Here is a 26,683-nt window from a genome sequence, read left to right as displayed (position 1 = left end):
CGGACACGATGCGTCGTTCTGTGGGCTCCGGCATTAGATCACCGAAATGGGCGACGAGTACTGGGACCTAGATGCAATTCTTGCGGAACAACAGGTTATATCACACTTTGGTTTAGGTGCCTTCAGCTTTGTCTTGTTTGGCTAAGCAGACCAACTGCAGAAACTCCCTAGTTTTTTTCGTATGGACGTTCCTGGCTATGGCTTCCTGGAAGGAAACTTGGATGTTGACGTGAGGAAGAGCTGTGTATCTGGTGTTAAACCCATATACTTATCATACTCTTGTTTGCTAGCTTGCTGCTAATACACGTATCGAACTTCCTTACTGGCTTGCTGAGCACTTAGCCCTAAAGTATGCATGACCTCCGATTTTGCGTTGTATTGCCCACTGGTCTTACTGAAAATGCAGGGCTAACGTTGTATTAGTGACTATATTGATTTGGAGCTTCCAAAGTGCTTTGGACATCGCGTGCGGAATGACTTGAATGCCTCTCCTACCTCTGTGAATCTTGGTAGCCTCTGCTCCTACTACTATCGCTTTGGTGTTAAGATCATCAACTTGTATGTAGCATGCTCTGTGCTTACATTGTGGCATATCGTTCCATGACTAACGTCTATGACGGGATATTGTTAGGGTGGTGGACGCGATGCTACCCGATATCCTCGCGGACGTGAGCTTTGGTGAATTAAGAAAATTACCCATCTGCTGATGTTAATATCTGGCATTTCGCCTCTATGTTTAGGCTTTTATAGCACGATTACCTCTTATTATGGATTATACCCAGACATCACGATTACGAACGGACCGATCTGAGTTCATATATTCATTAGATGAAACGGAGAAAGAATGTAAGTAGATCGTAGGCGATAATGACTTTTCTCGCGGCCTCACACGACCCGCAGTGTATAAAACAGGTCACGAGAGTGTTACGGCTATGGCACAATGGGATCAACGAAAGGCCGTCCGAATACACACGGCAGAGGTTCTCCGCCGGGAAAGAACAATGTAAAGTTTAGATGTGATGGGGCTCCGACAAAGGTCCTCGTCGGGCGGTAATTTATTAATATTGGGATACCCTTCATTCGGCACATGTCTCTGAAATCATATATGGAGCTGTTAAGGGCTGCATGGATATGCATTCAAATCAAGCATCAATTCTTTTGCCAAAGGCTTGGCATGTCCATCCGAGGAAAGGAACCCACGACCACGCATCCTTTTATATGTATCACTTAAGCCTCTCGAGTATTCTACGGTGATCTTCCTCCACAGCGACGTATGTTTCGTCCAATTTCTCTAACCGCAGCTCTTTTTCGAGTCCCATCAAAGCCTCCTACCGTGCATGTATTAACTCGAGGACCAAAAATACGTATACGCGAAGATATCTCACCTCGTTTTGCCGAAATATTCGCCGCTTCACTTGCATTCGATAAGCCTGGTACGCTTTCTTATCTTTTAGTTTGAGATTCCGTAGCAATGCCATTTCCATACATCGCTCAAGCTGCCGCTGGCAAACCGAACGACCAGTTCAGTCAGTGTCGTGGTTAACGGGAATAGTTGAAAAACAGAGCTACCTTGCTTAGCTTAAAGCGCGTCGCCAACTCCTTCACCGTTGGCCCAGGCACTGGAGGTTGTAAGCCCGCAAACGCATCCTGCTCAATTAGCCAGCTAAGATCACATTTGTCTCGGAGATCTTGGAACGCCTCATTGGGATCCTCCACTGGTTTGGACCATATAATACGATCAGCATCACGAAAGATCTTACAGGATGTTTACTGTGCTCACCGGTCATTTCCGCAACGTCACTGCGCTGAAAGAAGTCGTTATATAAGACCTTATATAGCCTTTCTGTTTCAAGAAGCGGTCAAAATATGTTAAAAGTTGTCGATGACCAGCCGATGCTGACTGTGACTGCACTGACCTCCGAGCCCTCGTGCTTGATATGGTGGTAATATGATAAATTGACTAATCGCAGGGAAGAAAAATCCATGAGTAGCTATTCGGAGCTCCCATTGGGCTGTTGGGGGTTCCTCCCACCTTATTCTCATTCTTTTCCGGTCAGGATAATGGAAAAAGGGATAGTATGTAGCGTATCCGACGATGGAGTAAATGTTCTTTTCATCCTTCTTCTGCCGTTCGAACCTGTCCGTACGGTGCCCGTCAGACTGACATATCTTCAGCCACTATAGCCGAAATCCTTACAGTAGGACCATCTCCCATCGCTCATCGTTCTCCTCGAGAAATGATGCACCTTCAATAAACCAGAGCAGAAACACTTGCAGTCTTCGATGATACTCCTTGAAGCCAGGGGTTTTGAAATTGCACTACGCAATTGACAGACATATTAGAACCACCCCCAGAATCATAGTTGACGGCATTGAACTCGACCGACCTTGTAGACTTCATACGATACATCTCCGTCCGAGTCAAACTCATGGATTTTCGTACCGAACGGAACGAATGTTTTTTCGTCCTCCTGTACTGTCTGCATGAACTCATCATAATCCACAGCGAAGCCTCCACGTTTGTCGTTAGCAAAAGAAGGCAAACCCGAGGGAGAGAAGACGAATGCCTACCTGGTGGCAGTTTTTCCGACAGTAGCGCCATTATATCATCGGGCTGTTGCGAGCCATTGGACTCGCGACGGTTGTCGTACGAAATCCCGACATATGTCGCAAGAGATCCGGCTGCATAGTACAACTACTTGTCCAATTGGTAAGCAACTACATGCGCTCATTACGGTCATACAATATAGGAAGATACTTACTTTGATCTTCAAATTTTGATAACCATTTATTGTCTCCTCCATCCCAAATACAGGATATGTGAATAGCGGGTGGAAGATGTCGATTTCACTGTCCATATCTTCAGGTCGAACTAAGGCAAACTGGCTCAGCTTGAAATACTGAATATCAATGTGAAAGACACTGCAGTACCTAGTCGCAGGCAGAGGGCATCATTAGACGACACCGCCCAGTCATCCAGTGTGCTCGGCTCACTGTTGGGTTGAGGCTCGTCGCGGTCTGCTCGAAGCGTCAAATGAGTTAAACTCACAGGTTCAAAAAGCTTCAGCACTTACTGACTTACCCAATTTTCGACGCTTCGGTATCCTTTCGGTTTCTTGGTCCATTTCGTGGCTCTGTGCGATACCCAGAAATCGTGCAGATCTAATTAGTGCTCTAGGAATTGTCAAATGTCCGATCGTAAGCGTCCAGTATTGCTGTGGCACAGTCACCTCATCATGCATGAAGCTTCGAGGGACCATGATCGGGCTTATCAGCCTTACCTTCCTTCCAAATAGTGTGCAATGACTTCCCTCTACAGTATCAACTACCATACTAGGGCGCATAAACGAGACGCATTCATTGAATTTATCAAATCCCTACTGCTGACGCCCTTTGTCTTGCACACGCGACCCCAGTCAGCAACCGGCGCTCTTCCGGAAGATAGCAATTTCACCAATTCGGCACGGAAAGATGATTGTGACGGAGGACCAGAAGGCGACAAGAACGTTGAAAGATATTCTGAGATTCTATTTTGTGTGGAAGAATTAATTTTGGATCATATTCGACATCAAGACAACAGTAGGTTGTCCTTGAGCACTTGACTGCTCGGCCTTGTCAACGTCCGCCAAACAGTTTCCCTGGTTAGAACTTGCAGAACTTTCTCGCCTGTCGACACTGGTCCCCTCCATTGGACGATTCTTTACCCCGCTACCTTTGAAGGAAAGTTTTATAAAGCAAGATGCCAAGCGATCGATGGCCGCCAGACGGTTCGTCCCCCCTAGCTTCAATGATGTCCGCGCTATCTTGAATGATGCTCAGGTTAGGAAGCCATAGTTGTGCCCCAGATTATGTGAATTAATAATGTGCCAATGGTGTAAATAGGTCACAGCGATTGCTTCTACCGTGAAGTTGATAACATTGTAAGCATACTCCCGCCTGTTTTATTGTCCGAGCGTTGTTTGATCAAGCTGATGATTTCAATTCCAATAGTGACGGTGATATGACTTTATACGCGGACGGAGAGGATTTTGCCAAAGACTCACAGCTTGTTCAGCTAATCATTGAGCTACTACGTAATGATCTGTATGTGGCAATCGTGACCGCAGCAGGATATCCCGGAAATGCCGCGAGGTATCAGAAGCGACTTTCCGGCTTATTGGACGGGTTTAAAATGTCTGGCCTGTCATCCGAGGCGTTGGGGAGATTTTATGTGCTAGGTAAATCCTCAGAAGCCAGCTACTTTCTCTCTCGACCGGCATTAACATTTCACGTCCAGGTGGGGAGTGCAACTATTTATTTCGCTATGACACCGACTCCCACCACCTTGTATATATTGCGCCGGAGACCTATCAGCCCCCATCTGTAAGAGAATGGGCTGGTAACGCAGCTCGCATTAGCGATCTGTTGGATGTTGCACAACAAACAGTAGAGGAGCGGGTCAATGAGATGGGCTTGAACGGAAAAGTCTCGATTTTGAGAAAAGATCGTGCCATTGGAGTGGTTTCAGATAAGCAGATCACGTTGACGCGTGAGCAGCTGGTAGGTTTGTAGCTTCTCATTTGAAGATTGCCACCATTTAACCTCAATCTTTCATTCGTGAAGGACGAGTTTGCCCTCTCTACCCAGAGGCGCCTTAACAATTACCAACATACAATACTCATTCGCGAGGGCCAGCGTCCCCTACCGTTCTGTGCTTTTAATGGCGGTAGCGATGTCTGGGTCGATATTGGAAACAAACTTATTGGTGTGCAAATGCTGCAGGAGATTTTAAACACAACAGGAAGCGAAACCCTTCATGGTACTTCAGCCGGGATTAGTATTGCAGACTTGTCTTGGTGCTAACGTCATCATTTGCTGATCCCTTTCTAGTTGGAGATCAGTTTCTTTCTACAGGAAATGATATTTCCACGCGTACTGCATGCTGTACAGTTTGGATCACTAGTCCTGAAGAAACGGCTGAGATCCTTATTGAATTGTGTCACCTTCTGAGCAAACGAGATAGAATGAGGATATAGTTTGGATTCTGATGAGCACGCACTCGGAGCATGACTTCGATCGTTTGATCCTTCATATTTTGTCGTAGTCCAATCACCGGTCATTACCTACACACCACAACCATTTCGAAATTGTAATTACAATGTGTTTAGAGAACGTTGCACTTCCGCTCTTCTGTTTTCCAATAGCTGCTTTTCTGCAGCTAACTTGCTTAGAAGTTCTTCCATCCTCTGTCCACCCCCGCCGCTGCTAGCCGACCCCGGAGCTTGCAATGAGCTTCGCAATTGCGACACTTCTTCCCGCAACCCTGCCAACTGACGTCGTTTGTAGTCTGCAAGATGGACGCTCTCATCCTTTGCTTGCTTCAATTCTTCTAGCCGTTCCGCCGCTAGAGAACTTTCTCCCCGCGCAGATCGGATATCAGCCTCCACTTGCTCAAGCTCCTCTTCGAGCTCTTTTGCGCTCTTATTTCTATTAACTCCCAGATCTCTAATGTTGTCCGTAGTGTTTCGGACGTACGGGCGGCTTGATTCCTTGGGCTGCGAAAAGTGTCAGCTATGTTGGATAAGCACACACCACAATGGAGTTACCTCTTTCAGGAAGGCTTCCTTCATGTCCAGCGGAATGCCGATTGGTAGAGGCTTGCCCTTGCGTCGTGTGTTCAAAACATGAGCGAAATATACGAACTGTTCTTTATTTATTTTCTGAGCCATTCTGATATCTATTAATTGCCTGTAAAATCGGAGCCTATGTCAGTAATTACACGCCTATCGAAAAGATTATCAGCTTACCATATTTGCGAGAACTCTTCTACACTAAGTCTTGAGAGCTGAAACAGCGGCTCCAGCTGGTTAACTGTGCCATTGGGTAAGATTATGTGTGCGTTCGTGAGAGAACAAGGCTAACATACGAGCCACTTCGTCCTCATCTCCACTATACTTCGCAAATTGTGTCTCTGTGGGCGAGAAATGAACATAAATAAATTATACGTCATGCTGGTGGACCGTGCTGTGAATAACGAACCTGCCGCGAACCGATCCGCCGGGCTTATATACCAGTCGAAATCCTGGTTACAGTTATCATTTTAGGCTCTTTTCATCTCATCGCACTCAACACGGGAGGACGCTACTACCTGACTCATGTCGATGTGTAAAAAGTAATGCACCGAGCGAAGCAGGATGCTCAAAACAACCGGTCTTGCTGGGCACAGGAGGTCCCACCATCCACGTGATTTGATCGGGTTGCTGTGCCACCACCGCGTTTGCGACTCGCTGGCGCTTGCTAACAGCAAAACGAGGCCGCATTCGCCGGACCATGAGCTGGCTTTCCAGTTTGACGTCTGCGGAGAACGCAGCTGCTCTTTTCAAGCAGGCAGTATCACATGTTGAGAGTAAGATTGATCAAGTCCTCGACATTCCACAGGGTCCCAACCAGAATGCCAACACTCGACAACAGCATGAAGCAGGTTCGTGCCCGAGCGTTTTGGTTCTCTGAATGAACTTATAGATGACGCCCATCTGTCTTGGCAGATGCCTCAAGAGTCTCTCCTAGATCTTCTACAGGGTTCCGAGCTCTCAGAGATCTTTCCGCTTCCTTAACGACAGGGTTACAAGCAGTAAACGCGGACTCAACGCCGCGCTCCTCGCGACATCCTTCGGAGACCTCCCCTCAGACGTCTGTGCATTCGACCACATCAGAGCTACCCCCCAATGCACAGCGCTCGGCTCCACTAGATAGTTCTGAGATTGCAGAGGCCCTGAACAAAGCGGAGAAAGAAGGCACGGAGACGCCTTCCCTTACTGTGGACGAAAATGCACAACAAATGGAAAGTGAGATACCCACCACGATCGCTTTCGGGGAAGACCCGGATAAAAGTACCGAGGGAGTTGTGGATAACGATTCGACAATGAATGACGCACTAGAAACACCGGAAGATCAGAAGTTGATTATGGAAAAGGAAACCGTAGCAACGAGCCATAAGACGGATGGGCCACTATCTGACCCAGCTGAGGGGAAAGGCATGGTAGCAGAGGAGCTAGCGTCAAGTAGCGAGAATATTGTCCCTCGAATACAAGAGTCGGCAATACATAAGGATACCGATCTGCAAACTGAGACGATAGGGCCTGGTACGTAGGACAGATCCATTTTCGGCTGTACTCCTCTTACCGAAATACTTGTTCAGCTTCAGTAATTGAGGATGTTGCATCAGTAATTCCTCCCATTGACCTTACGAGCACTTTATCGGAACCTCTTTCACCGTCTGATGAGACAGAGGACCACGCACCTGGCGCTGCTTCCCCCAAATCAAATCGAACCGATTTACCATCTTCCGCCGATGATAGTAAAGAGCTAGCGAGGCTGAGGGCGATTATCGAACAGCGCGAGCAACAACTGATGAAAACAATGCAGGAGAACGCAACTTTAACTGACACACTCACAAGCTTGAAAACCCAACTGGAACAGTCCGAAGCTCAGCGCAATGTGGAGGCAACTGCGGCAGATGATAAAATCAGAGATCTCACAGAGAGGCTTAATTCTCTTGAGCGACAGCAAAGCGCTACGTCTCAGACATCGGTGAACGAAGCGCTCTTAAAGCTGCAACAAAAGGAGGAAATGATTACTCAACTGATGGCGGAAGGTATGCAACCGTAAGGGTGTGTGAGGCTGGGCAACTCTGGCAGAGAGATTCATCACGATCCTCCTAGGTGAGAAATTATCGAAAGCAGAGCTCAAGGCCAACACTACAATCAAGCGACTGCGCACGGAAAAGATTGACATTGAAAAGCAGATGAAAGATGTCACCACCAAGTTAGGTCAGACGAATCTGGAAGTTACCGGCTTGAAGAGTAAATTGGCGGAACAGGCCGATAATGAAAAGAAGCAGACCGGTATGACCAGCTCGTTACTCAACTGCTAATATCAGCTCATGGAACCTGTACAGAAATGATACGTTCCCTTAAGGAGGTGAACGAGCGACAGACAAAAGAAATCACGCGCCTCCAAACGGAGCTCGCGACCGCTCGGGAACAGCAGACTGAGGTGCAATCGGCTCTGGACCGGGTGAAGTCAGAGTTTGACGAGGCCCAAAAGGCTCATCGGGAAGCAACGTCTGCTGTTGAATCTCAGGCCCTGGATATACAGGTGGGTTATAACTTGCTTTGATGTCAAAAAGAGTCTAACTAAGCAAATTCTTGTTAGGTCCGTCTCAACAATGATCTTCGTAGCGAACTTGAAACTGTCAAGCGGGATGCGGAAGTGCTTCAGCAGTCACTGACAAAAGATGTGAGACCAGTGGAAACAGTGTCGTCGTCTTCTCATACTGACACCGCTTTCCGCCCCACAGGTCCATGATCTAAGGATGACATTAGCTCAGAGAGAGGAAGATGCGGGATGGAAAGAAGGTATGCTTCGAAGCTTTCCCTAGTGAAGACGCCGGACATGCTAACAGCGTCTTCCAGATATGTTACGACGGGATATTGACATCCTTCAGCAAAAACTTCAAGCGGCAGAGGCTCGAAATAATGAGTTCTATGCGTCCGGCCAGGATGCCACGCTACCCCTACTACGACAAATTGATGCACTACAATCACAACATAATTCTGCTCTTCGGAAATGGGAACAACTGGAGCGAAGGTAAGTCATGTTTTGAACCCATGCTGCCATTTGCGCACAGCTGAAATTCCAGCTGAAATTCTGGACCTGAATAGCCTTACTATGCGAATTCACGAAGCCGAGCAGCAACGGGACACAGCTACATCGAAGGAAAACAATTTCCAAAGTCGGATCGACAAGCTGGTAATTCACAGCTTCATCATTGATGTTGCATACTCGTTAGTCATCAGCGCTTGTTTCAGCTCTTGAGAATACAGGAACTCGAGGGCCAAGTGAGATCTGGAATAGAGGAAACGGCACGACTGTCTAGGCAGCTTGAGGTAGGTGTGCGTGACCATCAATAACGCGGTAAGGTAATGCTCTTAAATACCACCCTTGCTAATCCTCTGCTTAGGCGAAGGAAAAGCGTATCAGCGAGCTGCAGCCACAGATTTCGTCGCTGGAGACGAAATGTACCCAGCTAGATGCAAAATATGCGCAATCTTTGCAGGATGCGACCAAATTGGAGGTCAGTACACGCTCGTGTCTGTATAAAATCACACTGTGTAACGATCGCGTTTAGGAGAATTTCCGAAAGCGGTTGGAGGAGGAGCGACTAAAATGGGAAGAGCGCTATCGATTAGAACAAAAGCAGGTGGAGAATATCAAGGACGAGAGACCTTCTTTACGAGTAGAGATACCACCACCACAATCCCAGACGGGCATATCTACCCCCAGGCAGAATTCTGCATCGTTCATTGGAGGGGAGGTACGTTTCGTTTGTGAAGGTCCTTCCTCTAGCGTGGAGCTGATCACTTCTGGCCATGTACGCAAAACAGTTCCGCACCAGTGACACATCACTCGGAGCCTCCATGAATACAGCTGCGGTTATAGATCGCCTCCATGCCAGTGTCAAACATTATGAAGGGCAACTCGGTTCTTTACAGTTACAATTGCATTTGGCGGAGGAGGGGCGAAGTGAGTAGGACTTCAAGTAAATGACCTTAAAACCTGACCTTACATACATTTGCCCCCTCAGATGAGCTAGCCGAGGAGCTGGTCAGATTGACGGCAGAGCACGAAGAAATGTATGTCTGTTAGTGGCTATCCTAAATGTATGCGATCGTTTGCTTAGATTCTATATCAGGACCAAACTTTGCGCGGAACTTCGTGCTCTTGCAAAAGAGAAGGAGGATCTTAATACAAGGTACATAATGGAGCAGATGGTTATGGTGAGCTTGTCCTTTGTTGCTCATCCCTTGATGTAGATATCTAGCTGCGCTGGAGTTGCTGGGCGAGAAGACGGAACGCGTCGAAGAATTGCAAGCGGATATCCTTGATATGAAAGAGCTCTTCAAACAGCAGGTAACTGATCTGGTGGCTGAATTGGACGAGCTACGAAGAAGCTCGCAGCGAAAATAGATTGTCCTCCTACAGATAGAACATTTCTGCATGTATTTGGTATACAATGGGACGGTTGACTGGCGTATGACCATATTCGAGACATTTCAGTTCACCGAGGGACGGTGCGTCCGTCGCGGTGTCGAATGTTCAGTGATCAATTAGAATGGGTCAATGCTCGCTGAGGCATGTGTATGCGATACATTCATAGTTTTCTGTTATTTCATCGCGCTTGCAATGCCACCTATATAAGGTAGCAACGTCAGGGGATGCAACCGGTGACGAGCAATTAGGGTTCTACAATAGGAATATACCGAGAAGAGAAATGGATGACATCCTCTTACGGACCATTGGCTTTACGGAGTCACTCATTCTTTCGCTTCCTGCATCGGATGAAGAACACCAGCAACTGAACACACGCGCTGAATCTCTAAACCTTGAAATTTGACTTTTGGACTCAACGAAACACATGGCACGTAACCTCCTACACAGTACAAAGCGCGGATACCCTGGATAAATCTTCGCGCGCATCTGACAGCATTATTGTGAATATGATCAGTTCTGAGGAAACCAGTCGGCTACAGGGGCGTACGTGCCTATCTCCTTCGAACTGATCCGACTGAGTTACGGGGCAAAGTTAGACACGATAGGTATATTGGTAAGCTGTCAAGAACCATTGTATAACTTTGTATGGGCCAGCCAATATATCAATCTTGTCTTGAAATGGACCGGCTCCAAGGAAATTTTCCGGACGCAATGACGAGGCCGCTGCTATGAGGTACATCATATCTCGCCCTACGGTTCCTGCAAGATGTAGGACCCAATCATGTCTTCGGGAGCAAGAAAGCCAGAATTGCGGAATATTGTTGCTTTAATCTGCTTCACACTGTCTCGGAGCTCGAAGCTTGCTTGCTTTGGCAACCTGTAGGCAGTCTGCTAGAATGAACACATCCACCTAGTATCATGGCGCACTAGAGACTTCCGCGGATTTGATGGGCGGACTTTGTAAACCTGAAGTCCGGCGATTGGGATCCTTGCTGCCAGTAGCCGAGCCTGCATGCGAGCCACCAGCTGAAGCAATCAAGGCCATCCAAGCAGTACGCTGTTCGTGGCTGTTGAAAGACAAGTAGAAGGTCCGCTTTGTTTTGGGGAAGGTCACCACGACGCTGAATTCGTCTCCCGAGTTACTGGCTTCAGAGATTATGCTGTCCACAAGATTGTATGTGAATGCTCGGCCGTTTGAGAGCTGGATCAAGGATCGGATTATGCGGTCAGAATATCTGCTGCAACAGAGGTGATATAGTTGTATCTCACTTGGACTGCTATGAGAGTGTTCATTTTCGGGATGACGAAAACCCGCATGGTTTCCCAACGATTGAGCAAGGTCCACAAGCCGCCGCGCTCGATTGCCGGAACGATGGTCTTTTTGTAATTTCTGATGTTAGCTGGATATTGTAAATGAAGAAAAATGGGGCCATCTTTCAACCTACCGAGTTCGTGATAAGCGACTCAGACGTAGACGTTGATCCGAATTTACTATTAAAGTCCGACTTCAACACATTGTTGGCAAAGCTGTTCATCAGGTCCACTTTTTCAGTCTTAACCCCAGCAATCCTCAACAAAACTGGCGCGAAAAGCACCAAAAGCGTGAAGGTAGTAACCAGCAAGACGATGATCTGCCGAATTACAAACTGATACTCGTATAACGACTGGATGTAAACCAATGGCAACCCGATGGACATCAGCGCCACAAAGTTCCATACGGCCGCACCAATATAGAGCGTTTCGTTGTATTCGGTGGCGACTGTACGGTTTAGCCAGGTTAGGAGGAGGACGAAAGCAAGAAGGGCGCTGTTGATGGCGTATAGGAAGCCCTCGAATATGTTTTGTTGGAATTGGGTGCTCGAACGGCAGAGGTAGATGGACTGTCTCTGGGAGATCGGGAGCACGATGGGGCGTGGAGGGTCGTAGGCGGTCCAGACTATGAGGATGAGCTTTCGCGCGCGCGGAAGAGGGAATCGTGAGAACGTTGAAACAAAGAAGAGTCACAGTTCAATGTGTCAGACACTCACGACTTCTAATGAAAGCATCGCCCCAGTATAAGCGAACAACTGGCTGGTCTTGACGGCGTAGTTTTTGCGAACATTGTTGAAGATACGGTACAACCGCCACGATTTCACTATAAACAGAGAATGGGTTCATGCGTCAGCGAAAGCAGAGTCCGGTAGATGAGCACATCCAAATGGTACCTGCAATGCTGCTGAAGCACAAACAGAACCCAATGGGAGGAAGCCAAGTTTGTCCAATGCAATGGGCAGGAGTGGGTATACCGATGTGCGGGAAGAGGGTGGTGTATGATATTGTGATGCCAAGGAGGATCAGCTACAGTGATATTCGAGCGCGAGACGGTCAGCGATTATACCTCGGAACTCCCTCAACGACTGGGAAGGGGGTCTTACCAAAGAGAATGGTAAGCTAGTCCTTCTGATAGCCTCATGCTTCATGAAGACAACGAATAACATGGCGGTGACGGCTGTTGCAAAAATCCCAAGGCTTGTAAAAGCTAAGATAACCGCTGCCGATACAGACTCATAGCTGGGATTGACGGCTTCGGTGTTAAATAATCACAGTGGGATCTTGAGCGTTAGTCACATAGGCTCCACAAGCACAGCGAGAAAGTAGGTACATACGCAGTTGTGGGACGGTCGTAAGCGGTGGGTTACTGGACCCGTCGCGAAACACTGGCACAACTCGTTGAATAAATCCCGACAGGTCCGCTGCGACACTGCCTATTTCGGTCCCACCGTCACCGATAGTAGGCTGTCCCTTTTCATATAATGCGACCAGTAGATTGCTGATAAAAAGGAATGCTTGAGGGTTAAGGACCAACCGAGCTTGAGAAAAGGAAGGGGAATCATCTTACGTACTATCCCTTAAAGTCACCATGTTGATCCAAGTTAAAATAGCCAACCGGTGTATCGATCCCAGTGTTGAACGTATCGGGTATCATGTAGGAACCTAGTTCACCAGACGCTAGGGCGGCGAGGTTGACGTCGGAATTGTTGTCTGCGGCGGCTTGTTGCAGCAGCTACAGTAAGCAAGGGTGCTAATTAGTTTCTACCCTGTTTAATATGTTCGTTGAAAGAATACGATGGGCTTGCCTTGCCCCACCCGGCTGCAAGAGCCGAAATGCATGCATAAGCTGGAGCCTCATCTCCTCCTCCTCCGTAGTTTATCAGTGGATATCTGCCCTTGAATAAAACACGGTGTATCAGCACAAAAATCCGCGCATTATTGACTGATTTAGGTGATACTGACAACGACTCATTGAGAGTAGGCAACCTAGCCCAAAACTCCTCTCGCGCGGGAGTACTGTCTCGTTGAACAGACATGTATAAGGTTCCCACAAGCATATCTTCTAGCAACTCAGGAATTTGGGTCTCGTCAGCCAAGTTCTTTTTCAGGAGGGATGCGAGCCGGTCTTGAATGTCCTGGAAGGAAATAAATGAGGTTCCAGTTGAAATGGCTAGGGTATTGAGAGGTCACGGAGGAGAACATACATTGACAAAGATCCAGACGAAGTCGTTGCCGACGACCGAAGCATTGCTTGAGGAGAGCGCGGTTGTCAATGTTCGCGCACATGCATACCCAGACGGAAGAAAAGGCGTCAGGCAACTCACTAGGCTCCCCAGAACAACTTTGCCGCCCAATCAGGATTGCCCGCAACGACAATGACACGAGTTCCGTCTGCGACGCTATAATATAGACCCCAAAGAATCGTACAATGAGACAAAGCTTTCTTGTGCCCAAGAACGGCACTGTACTTACGCCCTATTTGCAAGCTCACCGGGGTCGTTCGTGTAATAGTCCGTAAACTTATTGGCTAAGAACAGCTTACTCTCCTTCTTCATTGCTTCCGACAATGCCGAATCATCTAATTGTGCAAAAGAATGACAGGACATTTGAAAAACATCTCCATGTATGACATTGAACAGTATTGACCCACACGCAGTTCCAGAGGCAACATCTTGATAAATAAACGAAAAGCGCGTCCAGCCATAGTTCTTCAAGAGGGGGATGACACCGATTACGTCGTTTGCAGCCGGAGTATTCGGACGGAAGAAGTAAGGGTATTTGGTTTTGTCGGACAGGACGTAGGAGTAAGCTTGAGGAGAGCAAACTGGCACCTATGAGATGGCGAACGTCAGCTTTATCGGCAAGCTTTGTGTATGCTCATTGATGAAAAGGGAACGTTACCATCAATGGACCCAACATCTGCGCCATGGCAATTGCAACGTCACTCGAACTTCCTCCTACGATAGCAATACTCCCATCTTTGTACGAATCCATGGCAGAAACCATGTACGCGCCCTCCATATTCCACCCATGGAAATATTGTATAGAGTCGCGGAAGTCGAGGCGAATACGGGCGTTCGAGGGCAAGCCCCACTTAGCAGGATCGGCATTGATATCGTCTTTCGCGAGGTTCCAAATGGATTGGATCATAGTCCCATAGTCGCGCCAGTCAGGATCTGGGTCGTTGAACTCGTAGAGGACCTTGGGGAAGTAACAGGTTCAGGATGAGCCACCAGTACCCATTTCGCACTACGACCCACGACTCACCCCGATCTGGAGATAGGTCAGATTTGTTAGATCACGGCGCTGGAGGGATTTAGGCTGCTGGGCATGATTTGGAAAGGAGACATGCTGCGACGAGGTATGATTGTGCTCCTTTTCAAAGCGATGTACTTCGGTACGTCCTGCAAAAGCAGATGCGACCGCCAACAGAACCACGATGAAGTTTAAGAGCATTCTGTTTGATAGAAAGGATGCTTCTCGAACCGGGGTATAAGGACGCAGAAATCTGAGATCACGGAACAGAAAGCAGGCGATCAGGGAGTGGAGATGAATCAGGCAGCTCTTTTTAGCTCCGGAGTTGGCAGTTATTCTTATACAGATTGTGGCTTGTGTTGTTTATGTCACGCTGACCAACAATCGCCTAACTAAGCCTCCTGCTTTGCAAGTCCGAAGTTGAAAGGCAGCACACAATGAGGTGTGCTACTGTCGGACCGTTTCGTAGAAGGATTTTACCAGTTTTCATTTTGGGCTGCTCGAGCGGTTTAATGTTGAAGTCCACCATGTAAAATCAACCCATCAATATATTGATATTGCCATGACCACTCCAAAATATTAAGCACACAACAAAGAACCTGAAAACCTATCCCTCCGTGCCTATATATTATATTGTACCCACTCCCACTATGCGAACCACCTGAAAATCCACTCCATCATCGAGATGACAACACATTATGACACCTAGAAGGGGAGTGGCATAGTGCGTCCCGTCATCCCACGGCCCATCATTGCACGGCCCATCATCCACGGCCCATCATGCCTCCCATCATATCTAGGCTAACAATCCTGACGCTCCTCGCCAAAAGCGGGTTCCCAAACTCCGCTTGCTCCCGAAGCATCACGAAGATCCTCGTGGCCCTGACACATTCCTCGGCCGTATAAAAGAACAGCGCGGTACCCGCAGTCGTAACCTCAGCGCTGACGATGCCGACTTGGTCGATGATGGTGAAGCACCCCTCCATGTTGACGCCGCCGTCTCCGAGAAGCTGTACGTCTCCGTCTGCGAGCGTGACGAGGGCTTGAGGGATTTGGGGGGTGAAGAATTGGGCGTTTGTGGAGACGGCGAATGTGGTGGTGAGGAGGAAGGTGAGGAGAGCGAAGGGTGTCATCTTGATTTGAGTATTGGTATTGAAGTGGGAAGGATTTTGAGTGTTTGAGGTTTGTGGCGGGCATTGTGTAGTTGGTGAGGATATGGAAGGACGGAGGTCAAATCACACCCGGTTTTTATACCGAAGCTGTTGGAGCTCCAGGAGTTCCTGGGCGGTGTGGATTTCGGAAGGAGGCAAGGGAGATACTAGGTCCCTTCAAGCGGCCAACTTATGGCAAAGGAGGAGACCAGAGATGATATCGATTGGGACTGTCACCGGTAAGCAACCTCAGCCCACCGGAGACCCATCGCAGCCCAGAAATATGCTCATACAGTTGAAAGGCAACATGTTCATGTTCACTCTGACGTTTGTTTGAAGCGGCAGTGCTCATAATTCTAACCTCAGGCTCCTACAGTCGGAGTGGGACAATGCTACAGAGGGGCATTGTGGGGTCATGCACCCCGGCACGCTGACACATCTAGCAAACGGAATTCATATTGAGGCTCATGGTTAAAACTCTAACTATTAACACCTGTCAATGGGCGAAGTCGAATATTTGGTAAACTGGCGCCGGACAGATTATTCAGCCAAAGAGCTCTTATCAGGGTCTCAGACAGGCATGATTTTCGCACTTATTAGCACGGTTGACAGTACATGTGCAATAGACAAATGACCAAACCGCATCATGGCGCAACAAGCATTCAGTGCTATGTGTCGGCATCACAAGCAGATTAAACAAATGATACATCCGAAGTAGAAACGGAATAAATAAATCCTCGAGGTCAAAGATCGTCCTCACGTACGTATAACTCTCCTATGTACAACCCCAGAGTTATATTCCTTACGCATTTTGATGAACAACCACCTCCTTAGACTGCTTAATACCCTCTGTCGCTGGCGTTACGCTCACGGTTTTCCCCGCGATCGTAAGAGGATTCGCGACAGGATCTGGCGGGTTAAATTCTCCCCAAATGATGAAGCACTGTACATCAAAGAAACGGGAAGATGAGTATAATGAGATGAACGACTGATATTTCCTTTGGACACGTACGAAGTTGGTCAGCACTAGCGACAGTGGGTATACGTTGCTTCCGACGGCTTGAATTTTGGACCACCACGTAAGCGCGAAGATCTGTCAAAGGTGAGATCTTCCGTTAATGCGGTTCTGATTTGTGAAGGGTTCAGCTAGCAACATACCTTATTCTGCAAACCAGCGAAAATAACAAGGATGATACCATAATAGATGCCGATGGACATGAGAGTACTGTTCACCATTTTCATCTAAAAGGCATCGGGAATAAGAGGCGTAAATAAGATATGCGCATTGGTTTCATCCCGTATCTGTGCACGTACTTTGGTAATGGTTTTCATCATCTTCGCATCCACCGGACCTTCAGCTGGAGCCGCGTTCTCCGATTCCAAGTTGGATGGAACAGTGCTCCGGACGTTTGAATTGAGGTCGCTGGCTATTTTCACTGCTATTTGGACCTGCCAACACAGAAGCATTAATAAACTCATCCACGGCCCTACTGCTCACCAAGTCGGCACTCACTAATTGTCTTCCAAAAAATCCATACGCCAAGCCAATGATGACACAATAGAATCCCACCATAGCATACAATACCGTTGTTAAGGTAACGTATCGGTCGAAGTGTCCCGTGTCATATGCGTATCCCGCCGCGGTTCCAAGCGGGATAACGACGAGTGTTTCGGCCAGGATATAGCCGATGCGGAGATACCGGAGTTGTGTGGCCGTTGGCAACCGGAAGGTCGAGTCATTATAATGTCGCGGAGTTGCCTGGACGCTGATGGTGGTGTGAGCCTGGGGTACTATTTATGAGAGGATAATGCAGATAACAGTACGTACACTGACAGAACATATATCCAAGCGGCGATTCTCCCGCATGTTTGCGGGATATCGTGCATGAGTTGTGAAGCGGTCATCGAAGGGATTTTATCCAGTCCCAGCAATAGACATTGAATTCCTCGCCCTACAACACAAACCCACGTAGTCGATAAGTAAATGCTCTCTGTCCTGACGCACAGATATGCTTACCCAGCCCAAAAGCCGTCATAAGCGCAATATACGAATCCAACGTCGTCAATCCCCCTTTCCATATTCTCTGGCCTTTATAGACATAGCGATAGATAAGCGTACCCGTTCCGAGCGCGAAGACGAGGAATCCTATAGCGGCTGTAATGAGCGTCTGGAGGACAAAATAGTGGGAATCTGTGCATCTCCACACTAGGACGTGCCATCTATGGAAAATGGAAATGGCGAACAGATGAGGGGGTGTTTGTAACGTGTGCAAGAGATGAGGAAGGCCTTACCGGCACGATGGGTGGTCGGCAGGAAGTTCGGCAATCATTTATGTCGGCTACACTAATGATGGTGGAGAGACCAGGAATCGAGGACAGTAGAAAATGCCTCACCTTACATATATCGTTTCAATGGTCGGTATTTGAATAATGACGAATGCCGTCTGCCACACCGAAGACATTGACGAGAGGCCCCATTCATTTGTGATTGCGTCATGGTAAATGTCATTCCAAGCGTCTATTTTTGGAAACAACCCAGAGCTTGAATGTTTGAAAGCAAGATGCGGTAATAACGCACTGATGGGGACCGTCTCGTATTCCGGGAAAAAGGCGGAGACGATTGTTAGGATCTTCTAAATAAACTCTAATTCGTCCAATGCTTATCCAATCTTTGTAACTGACTCTTATTCAAAACGGCTTTGCGGTGACGGCTCTGGTCTTCAGGGTTATTCACAATGGAAATGAACTTGCGTTACAGCTTGCCAGAATCTTTCCAGACGTGCTATGATCTTCGGTGCTTGCTGAAAGCTGGGACGGTCAATGTCACCGGGCCGCACACATCTGACAGCTTTCTTGGTTTCCTGTGGATATGATCATCGTGTATGAGGCAGCCAATATATCAATCTTGCTTCAGATGAACCGGCGCAATGACCAGGACTCTACTGTGGGGTACAGCATATCTCGCCCTACGATTCTTGCAAGATGAAGGACCCTATAGTGTCTTCGGGAACAAGAAAGCAAGAATTGCGGAATATTGCTATTTTGATCTGCTTCACACTGTCTCGAAACTCGAAGCTTGCTTGCTTTGGCAATTTGTAGGCAGTCTGCTAGAAATGAAAACTACCTAGTATCATGGGGGAATCATGTCTGCCGAGGATATTCAGACGCTGTACAGAACCAGTTCTGAGTGACATGCTCTTTTGACCACAAGAGAGCCATTCGTAGCCCGTACAAGGACCAATGGCAATAATCATTGTCGTCTGTCGTCTGCTACAGCTGCCGCTTATGGCGTTTTCTTAAATGCTTCTTTACCAGCAAAAATCACCGCCGATGCCCTTGCGTGAATCAAATCTCATCCACAATTCGGGTGTCAATTTCAAGGGATGCTATCGAGGAGGTTAAACACAGATCGACGCAGTGAATATGCACGACTCTATCGGGCAGAATAAGAAGGGCCGAGCCCTATAAATATGCCAAAAGACAACCAGGTAACCTGGATTTTCTCTGGGACCTTTGTTCAGCTTTTATCATTTTCAATTCTGGCCAGCCCCAAAACGTTAGGGTTTTTCGGTATTGCTTTCCCGTCATGCGAAGAGAACGCTTGGTTGAGGTGGACATTTGACAGCCCAACAGCTTCATAGCTGCTCATATCGAGTATCCACCTGGCCCAAGCATATCAGCGGTTTGAATTCAAATGTACATAAACGACGTTGGGATTGGTAACTTCTTCGACTGTTTTCATTGTGGTTGCACTCCTGTCAAACTAGGTTATTATAGGGCTTTTGCATGTCAATGGGGGCGGGTCCATCTATTTCGCTCTTTTGTCATGTTCACGCGCTATCGGAACCCCCTTGGCCTCCGCAGAAGCCCCTATTTTGGCCACACATGGGACTTGACAGCATGCTGAAGCTGCACAAGCACCATAGAAGGTGTTCCCCACTTCAAGAAAAACCGACTTAGTGACAGCAGCAACATGATGAACTCCCAACGGAAGCTCAAGTACAAGTCCGAGCATGGGAGGGACCGCACCCCCAAGTTGAAAGAAGATTGGAGAAGCAAGCCGACTAGCAGCCAGGGAGGCCCTTCCCACGGTGGTCAAAACACACTTCACTCCAAGGAACGGTCGACCCCGCCCAAAAATGCAAGTCAAGAAGCACTTCACCAATTTCGTTGCTTTGTCCGGAAGGGTGAATTTCTTCACCAGCATGACATGAGGCGATTCGTTGTGTCAGCTCTTCAGTCAGGGCAGCCAGAAGAGGTTCTGCTTATACTTTCGGACGATGCAGGCAATGGTGTAAAGCTGTTGAAGGACCTTGTAAGTCGGCCGATGACCGTGGACGCCGGCATTCGCTCGTTGCCAGTGTCCTTCCAACGGGTGATTCTTCCCCTTCTTGGATTGGTGATCAGCTTTCCCGATATCTATCATAAAGCCTTGCGGAGCATCTACACTTGCCTCTTCCAGGATGAACGGGGCAACTTCATCTACCGCATCTTACAGTGTCTACACGATCTGATGCAAAGGGGCTCGATGGCGGATCACTACTTGGACATTGGAAGGATTCAAGAGCGTGATATACCGACCACGTATATTCCAGCTCATTGGACAGAAGCCATACTGGTTGTGATCAGGGTCTTCAACAAATCCCTCTGCGTGGACACAGACGCTCAGGTGAACGCCCGGTACAGGGACTGGTATGGGAAGCTGAAGGATCTTTGGAATGGTTGGCAACAGAAGTCACCATCATCAGATGAGTATCACCAAGCGAAAAGCGAAATTAAAAAATTGCTAAAGGTCTGGTTTGCGAAAACGTCATGAGCCTTGTCCCTTTGATTATTTATTCATGCTTTCTCTCCGTCACATTTGCTGCAGAACATTGGTAACATCCTTCTGGAGCCTGAAGAGAACTTAGCTACAGCTGAACAAGGAACTTCTGACTGGTTACATCGACAAGCAGGCATGGGTAGCAGAGGAACACTTGCATCTGCAGGAGATCAGAGATCATCAGGTCCTGGGCCTGGTGATTTGCGTCCAGAGGGCCCACGTCATGACAATGATTTTTCAGACTTCCGGAAGATTTGCATTCTTCCCACATCCGGTGAGATTTTTGCTGAAGATAGTCCCTATTTACCAAAACCCGGCGTCGAGCACCATTTGCCGGAAGGAGTGGACCGATACTTGGATATTCAATTTCGTCTACTCAGGGAAGATGTATTGGCGTCTGTACGGGCCGGTATCTCATACTTTGTCCAAAATGGAAATGAAGTTCTGAAGCGCCTTGGTAGTAATGGCACTTTCTATCGGGTGGACGGCAAGAATTCAGTTGATCTTGTGGTCTTCCGTCGTGCAACCATCGAATCTCTAGCACCAAATATTAGGCGAGGACTTCTCTTGAAAGTCTCTTTTGACCAACCTGCCCATGCAAAATCTGATCGACTTTACTGGACCAAAGGGCCGGGTAAGAAGCACGTGCAGAAAGGGTCGCTGATAGTGTTATGGCTCGGCGCAAAGCAAGATATCAATAAAAACAAGCCGATTGCCCAGAGAAAAATCTTTTTCGCCGTGGTTGCAGAGCGAAACGACGAAGATCTGGAGGTAAAACCTCAAAAAGAACCAAAAAAACGACCGCAGATCGGACTGCAATTGTTGGACTTTTCTCAGCTCATAAATGTAGTGTCCGACCATGTAGGTCGCCAGGAGGCACAGGATGAGAACTTGCTACTGCAAGTACGAGGCCATTTCTTCAATGCAGGTGAAGCGGTTCTGAAGGCCCTTCAGTCCTTAAGTAGCTCGACAATGCCCTTTGTGGAAACCATTGTGTTGGGCAACTTGGAACCCAAACACCCTCGATACTTGAATATAGGGACGTGCTATGATCTTCGGTGCTTGCTGAAAGCTGGGACGGACAATGTTACGGGGCTCCAAAGCGTAAATGTTGCAGATTTTGATTCTCTGCGACACACCCTGCACCGCTATCAACGCTACTTGGACCTCGATGCAACGCAAAGTGAAGCTCTGGCCGCCGCGCTGTCGCAAGAGATCAGTCTCATACAAGGCCCGCCCGGATGTGGAAAAACCCACGTGGGGATACACATTATAAAGGCTCTTTTGGCAAATATTGGAAAGTCTCGGACTATCCCATCGGCAGGTAGATCCCCTCAAGCGGAGGCATTGCACCTTCAAGCTGCCATGCAGCGAGCGGCCGGTGTCACACCCACTCTTGGAGCGGATGCGTACTTTGCCAATCTACCCATTCTTTGCATTTGCTACACAAATCACGCCCTGGATCAGTTCTTAGAGGGCTTGATGAATGCTGGTGTGCCCGCCGACGACATTATTCGTGTGGGAGGACGGAGCCGAAGTGTGAAGCTAGAGCAGCGCAATTTGGGCAATTTAATGTATGGTGCAAGAACTGCACAAGAGATCAAGAGGTCCAAAAACATTGAGGTGGAGGCGGGAGACTTAAGCCGACAGATCGATCAGTTTGTTGAACGACAAGGTCTGCCACCTCACAAATGGCGACTCGAGAATCTCGTAACGTTGTTGGAACTGTACAGTCCCGAGCAGTTGGAAAATCTACGGCGGGGATCAATGCTTGTGGACGAGGATGGCTTTCGACGCTTTTTGGGAACCGAGGGGGAGCACACGGATGCCTTGCAAATATGGGTTCGAGGCCTTGATCTTGAGCACCGTTCGTATGAAGTAGCGAGAAGTCAATCGCACGAGATTAACAGTGGCCAATTTGACACGCAGAATGCATTTTCGAGTTTAAGCATCGAAGACGACGGTGATGAACGAATTCTTTACCCTAATCTTGTACCTGTGGTCAAACATGGAGATGAGGGAGCGGCCATTGCTTTACCCCCAGAGCAAACTCGCGATCTTGAGGACCTTAGATATGATTCCGATGTTTGGAAGATGTCGCGTGCGGAGCGTATGACGCTGTTCAACTACTGGAAAGAGGAGTATATGACGGTACGCATAGGAGAGTTTAAAAGAGACTGCGAGAAGTACAGCGAACTCGTGGAAGAGTACAACGACCTGTCGTCTGCCACGCAGGGACGCATTTTGCGTGATGCCAAAGTCGTGGGCATAACTACGTCTGGTGCAGCTTCCAAAATGAAATTGCTACGCAACTTGGCGCCTTCCATCGTCATGTGTGAGGAAGCCGGGGAGGTGTTTGAATCCCATATCATTGCCTCTCTTAGCCAAGGAACTCAGCATTTGATCATGATTGGTGATCATCAGCAGTTGAGGCCCAAGGTGGAGCAGTTTGCCCTTTCGGTCGATGCGCGTTCGGGCTACAATCTGGACATGTCACTTTTTGAGAGACTGGTTCGATTGAGCAACAATCGGCCAAAGGGAGCTCAGCGTAACGTTCCTATGGTGTCTTTGGCTACTCAACGACGAATGAGACCAGAAATTGCTGATTTGCTGCGAAAGACCAAATATTATCCTGTCCTTGAAGATGGAGATAATGTGTTCAACTATCCCGCTGTAAAAGGAATGCGCCAAAATCTCTGGTTCTTTGACCATGACTATCTTGAGGAAGGTGGAAAAGAAGGAGAATCGAGGTCGAAGGCCAATGAACGCGAAGCAAGCATGGTCGTTGCGCTTGTGGGTCATTTGATCAAACAGGGCTATGCGCGTGGTCAGATTGCGGTTCTGACGCCCTATGCTGGACAGGCTCAAAAGCTACGGGAAAAATGTAAAGAACAGCGCGTGGCTCTGTATGTCGACGATCGCACTTTGGGCGACATCCACAAAATGTGGAACGGAGATCCAGAAAGCGAGGATGACGATTCGGCTGTCGATGGAGATACAGCACGGGAAACAGCTCCACCTTCGGTAGAACCCTCGACTCATAAGAAGCAAATAGTGGAGGAATCCCGGCGTGCAAGCTTGGTCAAGAACCTTCGCATTGAAGATCGCGTCAGACTGTCGACGGTTGATAATTTTCAAGGCGAGGAAGCTGAAATCGTGATCATTTCTACTGTACGATGCAATCGAGCATATCGCACAGGATTCTTGAAGGTATGCTCATTGGACTTAAACGTGGAAGTTCAACACTTGTGTGGGCTTTTTCGCTTATATATTTTTTTCTCAGATTGACAATCGTGTGAATGTAATGATGTCTCGGGCCAAACACGGGATGTTTGTTTTTGGTTCTGCAGATACTATCCGACGTGGCTGTCGTGGTGCACTTTTTACCCAAATGCTTAACCTCTTCGATGAAAACAATCGCCTAGGTCCCTATTTACCTCTTAAATGCGAGCGGCACGAAAGCAAAGTTCTCAGTGCGCATACCGTTGAAGAACTACGGCAATTGGCGCCAGACGGCGGCTGTGATGAGCCCTGCGGTTTTAAATTGGAATGCGGGCATATGTGTCCCCGGTCATGCCATCCTGACGACGAAAATCACAAGGCTTTTCCTTGCAAAGAGCAATGTATGCGTCTGCTTGAATGTGGCCATCCCTGTCAATCCCTGTGCTGTAACGCATGTGGACCTTGCAAAGAGCGGCTAGATATTGTACTGTCTTGCGGCCACTCACTCCGGATCAAATGTCATCAGGCTAGAGACCCTCCACCGTGCCCAAAAAAGGTGCAGAGAACAATGCCCGTCTGCGGGCATCAAGAGGAGCTGCGGTGTCATGTGGCGGCTCGGTTGGATGCCCGGTCTGAGTCACTACGCACTGAGACGTGCGACGTCCTATCTGAGTCGGACTCCATTTTCATGTGCTCGAAACATTGCGGAAAAGTTCTGGACTGCGGCCACACCTGCAAATCTGCCTGCGGTAAATGTTTGTTCGTCCAACGTAAATCGGGAGGACACCAGGGGGCCTGCACGGAAGTGTGTGGCCGCAAACTTTTGTGCGGTCATGAATGTCGCGGGGTCTGTCATGGTGCCAAAGAGTGCCCTCCTTGTCGTCAACCTTGTGGCTTCCGCTGTCAGCATTCCAAATGTCCCAACGATTGTAGCACGCCGTGCTCCACGTGTTCAATGCAGTGCCCGTGGTCCTGCATACACAAAGGGAGATGTCTCTTACCCTGTGGAAGTCCCTGCTGTCGATTGCCATGTGACGAGCGCTGTGACAAGATTCTGTCCTGCGGTTGTCAATGCCCATCTGTGTGCGGAGAGCCATGTCCAAAACCCAGCCAGGCATGTCCAAAATGCGCCTCGCCTCAAAGCAAAACCAGTGTGGTGGATATGATTATGTTTACACGCCTCGAAGATTACGACTTGGATGAAGGTCCCCTTTTGGCACTCAACTGCGGCCATTGCTTTACCACGGAAAGCCTCGATGGTATTGTGGAGCTACAGAAATACTATCGCAGATCGGATGATGGCGCTTGGCAAGATATTCTCCCACTACCATCCGCTTGCCAAGCGATTCCCTCGTGTCCTCATTGTCGATCACCAATTTCAGGGATCCGCCGCTACGCTCGCTTGTTGAACCACGCATTTGCAGATCAAACAACGCGCAAGTTCAATCTGAGCATAGAAACCCAAGTCAGAATGCGCTTACAGGACCGGGAAACCGTCGGAAAGCGGATTGAAGAGCTGCGAAAGAAACTCGACGTCGATAATGTGTCAGTAAGCACACTTCAAGATTTGCATCGTAATGGAAAGACGGTTAGACGGGTCAACAAAGACGTCAAACGTTTGATTCATCAGGCCAGCAAAGATCATCCGGCCAAACTAACCTGGGAGAAATCATCAGCTGCCCTGATGCGCATTATATCAAGTTCTACACGGGCCGCAAAATGTGAACAGGCTAAAAAGCAACTCCGTCTTCATGAGGCATATAAATTCATACCTGCGGTCGACGGAGCTATTAAAGCGCATATCGGTTTTTTGGCATGGGGACAGGTCGTCATCAAATCCGCTGCCCTGGAAGTGATGGCTATCACGAAGTCACAGTCGCGTAATCAGCGGGACAAAGCAGATACTGTAAAAATCATGTTACGAAAATCCTTTGGTGCTCTAGAGCAGAGCATCAAAGAGGTTCGCTCGCAGTTTGAAGCTGTCGATGAGCTTTGTAATGTCTCGAAAAGTCGCCGGTCTGCGGGTGATGCTCTGAAAGAGTTTTTGATGACCTTGTATGTATACTTAGACGAGATCTCATGGCTCCGAAGATCATGTTCTGGGCTCCTGGACGAGATAAAGGAAGCGCTGCGTACTCAGCAGCAGGAGATTCTGGCAGAGTTGAAGGAGATTGCAAGCAAGCGCATACGTGCATTGACTTCAGCGAAGGAGGACTCTTTGAACACCCAACAAAGGGCTGCAGAACTGGATGCCACTCACAAATTGCTCGTAAATGCCGAAAAGCTCTGCAGAGAAACATTTATCGAAACTGTCTCGCTCAAAGAAAAACAGGACATCTTCAACGCGATGGGTTCGGATGTTGGCACTGGCGTTGGAAGCTATGGTGGGCATTGGTTTACGTGTCCCAACGGACATGTCTACACGATAGGTGTGTATAATTTGATAAGCGTCTAGCGGCAAATTTTGTCAACCGATGTAGTTACTCGTACAGGTGAGTGCGGAGGGGCAATGGAAACGTCCAAATGCCCAGAATGTCACGAAAGCGTTGGAGGTCACGGCCATTCCCGTATCGCAAACAATGGAATCGCAACCGACTTTCTGAGGGAAGTTGGTGCGCACCATTGATACTTTGGCCTCTCGACAACGCTCTATGTACTGCACAACTTCAAGAGCTTTGCTATTAGTCCCTACAGGTTTCAAGAAGATTAGCGAGTTGCTACAGTGACAAAACATTTTATTGCATACCTAGTTTTCTATTCTACATAGGGTCAAATGTAGTTTCGTATATTGTTGCACACATTGTTGCATACGTCGCTAAAATAAGATAGTTACACCAGCAATTTGCTTTGTACCGTGTGCTTGTTCGCCGAGCAAATTGGGTCGGTCTGC

The 26,683-nt window shown here is 48.2% G+C and overlaps 9 protein-coding genes across 10 annotated transcripts; 4 read left to right on the top strand and 5 right to left on the bottom strand.

Annotated features, from left to right (window-relative positions):
* Window positions 1–15: 15 nt before the first annotated feature.
* Window positions 16–1,088, top strand: SPPG_01872 (uncharacterized protein). The gene is made up of 7 exons (XM_016750183.1): window positions 16–94; window positions 161–229; window positions 291–349; window positions 424–558; window positions 632–668; window positions 741–846; window positions 901–1,088. Exons 1-7 carry the CDS (start codon window positions 47–49, stop codon window positions 1,005–1,007), a joined length of 561 nt encoding a protein of 186 aa, XP_016610830.1. The 5' UTR covers window positions 16–46; the 3' UTR covers window positions 1,008–1,088.
* SPPG_01871 (histone acetyltransferase catalytic subunit HAT1) lies at window positions 1,024–3,179 on the bottom strand. The gene is made up of 12 exons (XM_016750182.1): window positions 3,083–3,179; window positions 2,932–3,018; window positions 2,763–2,872; window positions 2,572–2,695; window positions 2,388–2,512; window positions 2,198–2,319; window positions 2,033–2,137; window positions 1,917–1,960; window positions 1,781–1,843; window positions 1,570–1,715; window positions 1,386–1,502; window positions 1,024–1,328 (listed from the first exon to the last, which is right to left on the bottom strand). Exons 1-12 carry the CDS (start codon window positions 3,123–3,125, stop codon window positions 1,224–1,226), a joined length of 1,191 nt encoding a protein of 396 aa, XP_016610829.1. The 5' UTR covers window positions 3,126–3,179; the 3' UTR covers window positions 1,024–1,223.
* A 99-nt stretch (window positions 3,180–3,278) lies between these two features.
* On the top strand, window positions 3,279–5,151 carry SPPG_01870 (IMP 5'-nucleotidase). The gene is made up of 7 exons (XM_016750181.1): window positions 3,279–3,579; window positions 3,647–3,819; window positions 3,883–3,920; window positions 3,991–4,217; window positions 4,277–4,539; window positions 4,603–4,798; window positions 4,870–5,151. Exons 1-7 carry the CDS (start codon window positions 3,303–3,305, stop codon window positions 5,013–5,015), a joined length of 1,320 nt encoding a protein of 439 aa, XP_016610828.1. The 5' UTR covers window positions 3,279–3,302; the 3' UTR covers window positions 5,016–5,151.
* On the bottom strand, window positions 4,945–6,170 carry SPPG_01869. Of its 2 annotated transcripts, none has more exons than XM_016750180.1 (6): window positions 6,128–6,170; window positions 6,019–6,061; window positions 5,906–5,950; window positions 5,787–5,850; window positions 5,586–5,742; window positions 4,945–5,534 (listed from the first exon to the last, which is right to left on the bottom strand). In XM_016750180.1, the coding sequence occupies exons 1-6, from the start codon at window positions 6,134–6,136 to the stop codon at window positions 5,133–5,135; spliced, it is 720 nt and encodes a 239-aa protein (XP_016610827.1). In that variant the 5' UTR covers window positions 6,137–6,170; the 3' UTR covers window positions 4,945–5,132. The 2 variants fall into 2 exon arrangements, with proteins under 2 accessions (XP_016610827.1, XP_016610826.1); XM_016750179.1 differs by having other exon boundaries at window positions 5,586–5,727.
* Window positions 6,171–6,282: 112 nt separating this feature from the next.
* Window positions 6,283–10,318, top strand: SPPG_01868 (uncharacterized protein). The gene is made up of 16 exons (XM_016750178.1): window positions 6,283–6,460; window positions 6,525–7,121; window positions 7,178–7,633; window positions 7,701–7,883; window positions 7,937–8,136; window positions 8,194–8,277; window positions 8,339–8,396; window positions 8,454–8,628; window positions 8,703–8,790; window positions 8,850–8,927; window positions 9,002–9,115; window positions 9,170–9,355; window positions 9,426–9,564; window positions 9,626–9,674; window positions 9,734–9,793; window positions 9,855–10,318. Exons 1-16 carry the CDS (start codon window positions 6,310–6,312, stop codon window positions 10,006–10,008), a joined length of 2,772 nt encoding a protein of 923 aa, XP_016610825.1. The 5' UTR covers window positions 6,283–6,309; the 3' UTR covers window positions 10,009–10,318.
* A 293-nt stretch (window positions 10,319–10,611) lies between these two features.
* SPPG_01867 (uncharacterized protein) lies at window positions 10,612–14,885 on the bottom strand. The gene is made up of 16 exons (XM_016750177.1): window positions 14,611–14,885; window positions 14,245–14,544; window positions 13,994–14,174; window positions 13,816–13,921; window positions 13,668–13,742; window positions 13,548–13,593; window positions 13,306–13,478; window positions 13,149–13,233; window positions 12,915–13,075; window positions 12,678–12,841; window positions 12,447–12,595; window positions 12,237–12,369; window positions 12,060–12,166; window positions 11,478–11,981; window positions 11,302–11,409; window positions 10,612–11,233 (listed from the first exon to the last, which is right to left on the bottom strand). Exons 1-16 carry the CDS (start codon window positions 14,797–14,799, stop codon window positions 10,949–10,951), a joined length of 2,766 nt encoding a protein of 921 aa, XP_016610824.1. The 5' UTR covers window positions 14,800–14,885; the 3' UTR covers window positions 10,612–10,948.
* A 477-nt stretch (window positions 14,886–15,362) lies between these two features.
* SPPG_01866 (uncharacterized protein) lies at window positions 15,363–15,731 on the bottom strand (the record flags this gene model as incomplete). The annotated part of the gene is made up of 1 exon (XM_016750176.1): window positions 15,363–15,731. One exon carries the CDS (start codon window positions 15,729–15,731, stop codon window positions 15,363–15,365), a length of 369 nt encoding a protein of 122 aa, XP_016610823.1.
* A 583-nt stretch (window positions 15,732–16,314) lies between these two features.
* Window positions 16,315–18,642, bottom strand: SPPG_01865 (uncharacterized protein). Its single transcript, XM_016750175.1, has 8 exons — window positions 18,042–18,642; window positions 17,767–17,969; window positions 17,578–17,701; window positions 17,263–17,515; window positions 17,064–17,198; window positions 16,908–16,991; window positions 16,762–16,842; window positions 16,315–16,692 (listed from the first exon to the last, which is right to left on the bottom strand). Exons 1-8 carry the CDS (start codon window positions 18,077–18,079, stop codon window positions 16,552–16,554), a joined length of 1,059 nt encoding a protein of 352 aa, XP_016610822.1. The 5' UTR covers window positions 18,080–18,642; the 3' UTR covers window positions 16,315–16,551.
* A 433-nt stretch (window positions 18,643–19,075) lies between these two features.
* SPPG_08964 (uncharacterized protein) lies at window positions 19,076–26,634 on the top strand. Its single transcript, XM_016757114.1, has 3 exons — window positions 19,076–20,541; window positions 20,620–23,781; window positions 23,855–26,634. The coding sequence occupies exons 1-3, from the start codon at window positions 19,723–19,725 to the stop codon at window positions 26,246–26,248; spliced, it is 6,375 nt and encodes a 2,124-aa protein (XP_016610821.1). The 5' UTR covers window positions 19,076–19,722; the 3' UTR covers window positions 26,249–26,634.
* Window positions 26,635–26,683: the final 49 nt, after the last annotated feature.

Source organism: Spizellomyces punctatus, assembly GCF_000182565.1.
Source record: "Spizellomyces punctatus DAOM BR117 chromosome Unknown supercont1.3, whole genome shotgun sequence".
Taxonomy (NCBI): domain Eukaryota; kingdom Fungi; phylum Chytridiomycota; class Chytridiomycetes; order Spizellomycetales; family Spizellomycetaceae; genus Spizellomyces; species Spizellomyces punctatus.
The sequence above is the reverse complement of the archived record's forward strand: the minus strand, read 5'-3'. Positions and strand labels throughout refer to the sequence as shown.

Bases quoted from the DNA above. Each gene is read 5' to 3' on its own strand.
- SPPG_01872 (XM_016750183.1), top strand. From the start codon at position 47: ATGGGCGACGAGTACTGGGACCTAGATGCAATTCTTGCGGAACAACAG. The intron at 95-160 runs GTTATATCACAC...GACCAACTGCAG, and splicing joins CAATTCTTGCGGAACAACAG to AAACTCCCTAGTTTTTTTCG. The intron at 669-740 runs GTGAGCTTTGGT...CTCTATGTTTAG, and splicing joins TACCCGATATCCTCGCGGAC to GCTTTTATAGCACGATTACC.
- SPPG_01871 (XM_016750182.1), bottom strand. From the start codon at position 3,125: ATGGACCAAGAAACCGAAAGGATACCGAAGCGTCGAAAATTGG. The intron at 1,844-1,916 runs GTCAGTGCAGTC...TTCTTGAAACAG, and splicing joins TCAAGCACGAGGGCTCGGAG to AAAGGCTATATAAGGTCTTA. The intron at 1,329-1,385 runs GTGAGATATCTT...CATGCACGGTAG, and splicing joins GAATATTTCGGCAAAACGAG to GAGGCTTTGATGGGACTCGA.
- SPPG_01870 (XM_016750181.1), top strand. From the start codon at position 3,303: ATGACTTCCCTCTACAGTATCAACTACCATACTAGGGCGCATAAACGA. The intron at 3,820-3,882 runs GTTAGGAAGCCA...TGGTGTAAATAG, and splicing joins CTATCTTGAATGATGCTCAG to GTCACAGCGATTGCTTCTAC. The intron at 3,921-3,990 runs GTAAGCATACTC...CAATTCCAATAG, and splicing joins ACCGTGAAGTTGATAACATT to TGACGGTGATATGACTTTAT.
- SPPG_01869 (XM_016750180.1), bottom strand. The intron at 5,851-5,905 runs GTATGTTAGCCT...CCAATGGCACAG, and splicing joins AGATGAGGACGAAGTGGCTC to TTAACCAGCTGGAGCCGCTG. The intron at 5,743-5,786 runs GTAAGCTGATAA...TTACTGACATAG, and splicing joins GAAGAGTTCTCGCAAATATG to GCTCCGATTTTACAGGCAAT.
- SPPG_01868 (XM_016750178.1), top strand. From the start codon at position 6,310: ATGAGCTGGCTTTCCAGTTTGACGTCTGCGGAGAACGCAGCTGCTCTT. The intron at 7,634-7,700 runs GTATGCAACCGT...CGATCCTCCTAG, and splicing joins TACTCAACTGATGGCGGAAG to GTGAGAAATTATCGAAAGCA. The intron at 8,137-8,193 runs GTGGGTTATAAC...AATTCTTGTTAG, and splicing joins CTCAGGCCCTGGATATACAG to GTCCGTCTCAACAATGATCT.
- SPPG_01867 (XM_016750177.1), bottom strand. From the start codon at position 14,799: ATGCTCTTAAACTTCATCGTGGTTCTGTTGGCGGTCGCATCTGCTTTT. The intron at 12,596-12,677 runs GTATGTACCTAC...TTAACACCGAAG, and splicing joins TACGACCGTCCCACAACTGC to CCGTCAATCCCAGCTATGAG. The intron at 12,167-12,236 runs GTACCATTTGGA...CTCTGTTTATAG, and splicing joins GTGCTTCAGCAGCATTGCAG to TGAAATCGTGGCGGTTGTAC.
- SPPG_01865 (XM_016750175.1), bottom strand. From the start codon at position 18,079: ATGATTGCCGAACTTCCTGCCGACCACCCATCGTGCCG. The intron at 17,702-17,766 runs GTAAGCATATCT...TTTGTGTTGTAG, and splicing joins TATGACGGCTTTTGGGCTGG to GGCGAGGAATTCAATGTCTA. The intron at 17,516-17,577 runs GTACGTACTGTT...CACCACCATCAG, and splicing joins TGGATATATGTTCTGTCAGT to CGTCCAGGCAACTCCGCGAC.
- SPPG_08964 (XM_016757114.1), top strand. From the start codon at position 19,723: ATGATGAACTCCCAACGGAAGCTCAAGTACAAGTCCGAGCATGGGAGG. The intron at 20,542-20,619 runs GTCTGGTTTGCG...CATTTGCTGCAG, and splicing joins AAATTAAAAAATTGCTAAAG to AACATTGGTAACATCCTTCT. The intron at 23,782-23,854 runs GTATGCTCATTG...TTTTTTTCTCAG, and splicing joins ATCGCACAGGATTCTTGAAG to ATTGACAATCGTGTGAATGT.